This window comes from Agrilus planipennis, unplaced genomic scaffold (assembly GCF_000699045.2).
Source record: "Agrilus planipennis isolate EAB-ADULT unplaced genomic scaffold, Apla_2.0 scaffold61, whole genome shotgun sequence".
Taxonomy (NCBI): domain Eukaryota; kingdom Metazoa; phylum Arthropoda; class Insecta; order Coleoptera; family Buprestidae; genus Agrilus; species Agrilus planipennis.
In genome coordinates, this window is record NW_020438922.1 from 600,072 (window position 1) to 606,882 (window position 6,811).

General features: G+C 33.9%; 1 protein-coding gene across 1 annotated transcript; it reads left to right on the plus strand.

The window, feature by feature from the left end:
- The first annotated feature begins 736 nt into the window (after positions 1-736).
- On the plus strand, positions 737-3,669 carry LOC108732726. Its single transcript, XM_018463681.1, has 3 exons — positions 737-754; positions 829-896; positions 3,389-3,669. The coding sequence occupies exons 1-3, from the start codon at positions 737-739 to the stop codon at positions 3,528-3,530; spliced, it is 228 nt and encodes a 75-aa protein (XP_018319183.1). The 3' UTR covers positions 3,531-3,669.
- The last annotated feature ends 3,142 nt before the right edge of the window (positions 3,670-6,811 follow it).

Consider the following 6,811-nt stretch of genomic DNA (forward strand, 5'->3'; position numbering starts at 1 on the left):
CATGATTTTGGTCAATATAACCTGTATGTTGTTCTAAACAATGTCATCATAAACGGTTTGGACTGTACTTATTGTTGGAGTTTTTAAGCTGTAGTGATAATTTCATTACAGACAGTCATTAAGCAATTTTAATTAGACTTCAAACACGGTTCGGTAGGTATATTTATTATTAAACAAAAAGAAAATAAATGAAATAAAAACGTCGTTGAGTATAATTACATTTAATTAAAATAGTATTCAATTATTATTATTGTTGGTAAATACTTTTCAAACATATTCTTCCCTCTGTCTAGTTGACCGTAATAAGTATTAGAAATCATGGTTTGTTCTAGAAATATTGTAAGTACCATGGATACGGTTTTATTTCCATATTGCCTTAAAAATCTGTAATAAAAAGTACCCACGGTTACTGAGCGGCTTCTACACATGGTTTCATGCCTTTTTAATTCGTCCATATCCAGCAATTATGTCGCAGATAATGTTAAAACGCATTCATGACTTCGTACATAGGAGAGAGCGAATTTCACTCTCTACGCTAGGAAAGAAATATCTAATTCATATTGATATAAAAGGTGGTGGTACACCACGCAAAGCTCTTGCCTACCTGATGCCTTTTACAAACATCACACTACCTACCTATATAAAGTCACAAATGATCTAAATGAATTTAGTATAATCTATTTTGCAGTCTTCAACTGCTGCTTAGTGGAGAGACTCACTCAACCTCTTAGCCAAAATGAGTTTGAAAAAATTGGTAATTATATATATATTTTGTTTTAATTGTCGGATCAATTGTTATTACTTATCACTCATTCGAAATTGTTTCAGTTCTTGTGCTGTTTTTTGATGGTGGTTCTTTTTGTCAACTCCTTCGTTGATGCTGGTGGTGATAAAGGGTAAGAAAAGTACTTTAATTGTAACCATCGTGATATTCATTGTTAAACCTAGTTGCAGTAGTTTATATTATTTGATTACTAAATATTTTTTTTGTACTAATGGGAGAATAGTTTAAAAAGAATTTGCTAAAAAAGTGAAATATATTAAACCAAGCAGCCGAATCTTTCCAAATTTGGTCAAATATTATCAACTTTAAACGTCAAGGTTTTAAAGTTAGAATGAATACGTCGTAGTGAGCAATTGTTAATTGAAGCTCTGATTAAATGATAACATCCTACTTATCGAAAGTAAGCCTAAGGAATCTTACCATCTTTTATTTAGTTTGACGTTTCAATAGGCAGCAAGTTTTAGAACATTGTATAACGAGAGGACATAGACGCATCGATTGTGTTTACATGGTAAAAACGCCTTTATAGGTGTTTTAATTCGGTAAAACCTTTTAAACTGCTTAATAAAATAGGATAGAAATTTACATTTGCAAAATCGGAGTCCCGTAAAAAATTAATTGGACTTCTCTACGCCATTTCACGCATCTTTACCGAAAATTCTTGGCCATTTTCTCCACAACTAACTGAGACATTAATAAGTAAACTTACGGATGATCATAATTAAATATGCAATAGCGAAGAGTGAAAGATAAATTCTGTGAATGATTTTGCTTGATTGTAATCAACAACTCCACATACGCGAAAACCTTACTCTATTAATTTGGTTGTTTGGGTAATAATCTGATGATGAAAAAGATCAATTAGTTCAATCAGTGCGGAACTGATCTCTATTTTTAAACAACCAAAGAATGAATTTGTGATAAAATAACATCTGACACGTGTCGTTAACGAAAAAGTAATCGTTAAAACGTTGACCTGCAGATAGATTGTTATCTACTTCTATACTTCCTGAACGGGTCTTTTGGTTGTGTATAAAATCTATTAAGAGTGATACAATAAGTGAGAGTAATCTGGTTTTTGTTTGCGAAGTACGTGGCATTCACTTTAATTACGATATTATCACAGTTTGGAGACATGGTACAAAGCGTTTGTTTGTAATCTTTCGTGTTTAACAACGAATGTATGTAACATATAGTTGTAACATTCAAAATTGGCCTAGTCAGCAATAAAACTGTAGCATTTTATTTATTCTCTGAACTTACTAATTAGACTAGAGCGGTTGCTGACAGAACGCCTACTTTTACTCACGGAACACGTTGTAGGGAATGTCGTAAACATAGAAAAGAGATGCCAACTAGGAATTGCAGCGGGCACTTATAAAGAAAAAGCGATAACATTACACCAATTAATGCGTAACAGAAAGAGATGCAGACAAGCAGAATTTGAGCATGTTGCCAGCATCGGACTTTAAAGAAATAGCAATGCAAAGAAACTTGTTTAAACATATACTTCCAACTGGGCAGTTATAAAGCCGACCCTGATCTTTTGCGTATCTAAACAACCTCTAACCGCTGCACTCCTTACTATTATTTAGTTAACTCTTTTCACTTTGTTTCTACTACTCATATCCTAACAAGGGCGTGTTCAAAATGTAGCAAATGACTACAGTCTCAAGTGGAAACAAGAAAGGAGATACAACCCATTTCAATTTGTTAGAATTGTGACATTGAAGAAATCTGCGCGAAGATAGAAAGAATACACACTAAGCGTGAGCAAGACAGAAATAGTTGGAACAAGCTTGAACGAGCAGAGCTCTCGATGGGCGGTCTTAGGAGATCGGCTAGAACTGTACAGTGCTAGACGAAAATGTTTAGCAATTTCTTAAAACAAAAATGTCTATAAATTAATAATAGAAAACAAATCAAAAGTTGTATAGGTGTGTAGAGCGTTAAGTTAATTCACATGTTATTATTTTTGGCTAAATATGAATAAAGCATATTCTTAAATTTTAACGAGGCAGTTTAAATAATTTTGCAAACGGTACTGTACACTCTTGTCTAGTTCTCGCTCGATGATCGGTGGAGAAATGAGCTCCGCAGACAAATATGATTGAATTTGGAATTATGCTACGGCGCATCCTAATAAAGGGAAGGGGCATATCTCTAACTTCTTGAAACGAAGAGTACGTCCATTCTCACAGGTGATTTATTACAGACTTTGCCAATTTTGATTGTCTCAACTATAGATGAGTTGTTTTCCAAGTAGATGGGCCTCGGTTTGCTGGGTATATAGTTGTCCCCAACAACTTACAAAAAATATACTATTTTATCGTATTCATGTATCCTCAAACTGTCTTCCGAATTATCAATGGTTCTGGATTCTTCAACTGTGTTTTTTTAGTAGGATGTTTAATCATGATTGAGCTTTTATAGTTAAGTCGTTTCCCTGACAATCTGGGATCTCCCGTTGTTGCGCCCACGACTGAGAGGTTTATTGATATTTTAATTAATATGTAATGTTTTCCGTTATTAAGATGGTTCTTTGAGAATAAGCCTACGATAATTTATGCTTTATCTAAATAATAATTACTTTCACTGTTACAGCAAGCACGTCTTGGTCAAAGTAAAGTACCCTGTGAAGGAAATAAAACATACCCACACCATTTACAAGACTATTCACCACTATCCAAAAGAAGAACACGATGAACATGATCACGGTCACGAATTTCAGGGATGGCATGGATAAATTCGATTCATCGTACTAGAAAATTTCCGTAAATAATCGCTTCTATTGTATCAATGTGACGCTCAATTTATCGATCCAGTTTTTATAACTTTTTTATTCCAAAAACATTGTATAGCTAGTTTAAAATCTCATGAGCCTTCGCGTGAACTAGAAGTAGACGTCATATCTTTCATACTATAGGTACATTTACTTGACTCTCAGCCATGTACCTCACTATACAAGTAGAAATTGACCTCTAGATAGACGTCAAACAGTGACAAGCAATGCTTTTAAAAAGTAGAACGGTAGATATTAACCCAATCAAGCAACCCAAGGTCAAGGTTCATTAGATTCTGAACTACCTCTACTATAAATTTCACGCAGGACCTATTGAAATGTTAATGAATTGTTCGGCAATTATTCACTGTATATACTTTTTTTTACCCATACCTACCATTTGCATGGTCGTTTCTTTACCAACGTTTCAGTATTACGTATCCAGTAACCGAATAGTTTAATTTTTGACGTGTAAACTTTGTTAAATAGTGTACGTATTATTATCTAATTGAGTATCGCAATCCCCATTTCATCATTCATCAAACAACTATCAAATGATGTAGAATATTATTATCTGTGATTTGTTACCATACCTTTGTTGTTTGTTTTGTTTTTTTTTGTTAACCCCGTAGCAATAAATGGCGCGTACAAATTTCTGTATTTGAGCACTAATAAAAATATCTCATGTGTAATATATTACATACCTACCTACTTACAGATTTTTATTTCTTCCTTTGCGTTAATTTAGTTCAATATCTTAATGCTAATTTTTGATCGGGCTAGGCTAATGTGAATACCTCTTTTACTCAATGACAACATAAAGGTAACGTAGAACAAACAAAATACTAGCTCAAAATCTCAACGCCAAAACACGACACTGTAGTTGTCCGAAGCACTTTTCGGTAACTCAGTCGCTGAAGCAGGTAATTTTGTTACCGAAAAGTGCTTCGGACAACTACAGTGTCGTGTTTTGGCGTTGGGGGTTTGAGCTATTTTGTTTATTCCGCAACAACCGCCAAAGTTTTTCCAATCTTCATGTAAAGGTAACATATTCAGAATATTATTTGGTTAGAAGGAGATACTAAGGACATGTTCGATTTACAACTGACAATTTCTTCAGTTACTTTACTAGTTACATAATAAATATACATTAAGCATTATTTCTGACTATAACCTTTGATAATAACAATTCCCACAAAAGAAAAGTAATTATTTGATAAATATAGGTTTGTAATCACTGTGGTTGCTAGTTGATTTTGCATTGTTTTTAATAAATGAGAAACAAAAAGGTTATGACTGTTATGAAGTAACAAGTTTTAGTTTTTGAAGAAAATCCTATAGATGATAAAGTATTGTAATCACTGTGGTTGCTAGTTGATTTTGCATTGTTTTTAATAAATGAGAAACAAAAAGGTTATGACTGTTATGAAGTAACAAGTTTTAGTTTTTGAAGAAAATCCTATAGATGATAAAAAGATAAGAAAATTATTTTTTAGGCATTAAAGCACTGATGTTTTTGTTTCTGTTTGGCATGTTATAAATTTTGACAAGCAAGAACATGATTTGTTCTTTTGTTAGGTAATTTTAATTTGGGCAGTAAGGTTATAATTTGCCCTCATAGGGTGTGCGTCTTTAATTTTTATTGATATATCTACTATTTAAAATTTTTGATTAGTTTAGTACAGGGTCAACATTAACACTTTTAAGTAACATTGTTTGTTATTAGCAGCTCATAGGATAGAAACAACAATATTTGTTTATTAAATAAATTATTACTACGCTTGTTCATTAAAATTTTAGAAACAAAGTAATTTATTGCGTAAAATACTTTAATTGTTTACTAATTATACATCCNAACGGATATAATTCTCCGAAAATATCAGTTAAATGTAGTCCCTTAAACATATATATCGTAATAAGCAATGTCGTCAAAAGCAGTGTTTTTTATAAGGCGGTCTAATAGAATTCAGCCGGGAATTCATGATTTTGGTCAATATAACCTGTATGTTGTTCTAAACAATGTCATCATAAACGGTTTGGACTGTACTTATTGTTGGAGTTTTTAAGCTGTAGTGATAATTTCATTGCATTAAATACACTTTATTTACTATTAAATACAAATATAATTTGCTGTTATGACATTTTTGCTGTAATTTTCTGAAAGAAGGCAGCAAAGGTGATGTTAAGAAATTGGTTCTGCTAAACTGATCCAGCAAACAACTATTGTTGTTGGTATATTTTGCGGTTAGTAACGGTCGACTTTTCTCTGATTTTATTTTGCGTTTGCTGGAATCCTATGTAAAAGAAGCACATTACAGTCAGGCTTCCGGTTAATAAGCAATTGGTTTCAGGTATTCGTTTTCGGATTTCCGTAATGCTCTGCGAATACTCTTCTTGGTTGATTGTGTCGCTTAATGAACAACTGAACTGTGGTTTTGCAACAGTTATTTAAGTAAAGGCAGAACAGAGTCCGCCTCAGTCGATACTTCACTTTTATCATAAATTAATGATGTTCGAGAGGTATCACCTTTTCTTGTTTTTGGTGCTATTGGTTTATTGTGGAAACAGTGTCGGAAGACGGTGAGCGTTAAAGATATTTTCACGAAATTTGGGACGTTAGTTTTTCTTTTATTTCCTTGTATTGTGTTGTGGTCCCCTATAGTGAAGCAGAGTTGATTGTTCTGTTTAGTGTGGTTCGATAAATAAATACATACAGGGTTTGTCCGGAAAGTAATAGGACTGAGGTCGATTTAAAAAAAATTATTGAGCCAATCGTTACAATTCTTTAAAAACGTTCAAAATAGGCTTCTTCTGCGTCGATGCAGCGCTACCAGCGCGATTTCCAAGCATTGAAGGCGTCACGGAAGGCATTCTCCGGAATAGCCTTTCATGGGCCTTTTCAGGCGAGCAAACAAAAAAAAGTCCGGGGAGGGGGGCGCACATCTGGGCTGTAGGGCGGCTGCGGAAACGTTGGTCAGGTAGCTGTCCACAAGAAAGGCGGTGTGAGCCGGGGCGTTGTCGTGGTACAACTTCCAGTCGGCTGCGATGTCTTGTCGGACCCGATTGACGCTTCGTTTGAGTCTCTTGAGCACTTCCACGTAAAACTTGGTGTTGACGGTTTGTCCAGGAGGAACAAATTCATGGTGGACGATGTAGAAACAAAGTAATTTATTGCGTAAAATACTTTAATTGTTTACTAATTATACATCCCGACGCTTTCTAATATTTTTTTTTAAGTCTGTGTA

Excerpts from the sequence above, each read along its gene's own strand:
- LOC108732726 (XM_018463681.1), top strand. Across the intron at positions 897-3,388 it reads GATGCTGGTGGTGATAAAGG|CAAGCACGTCTTGGTCAAAG; the intron begins GTAAGAAAAGTA and ends TCACTGTTACAG.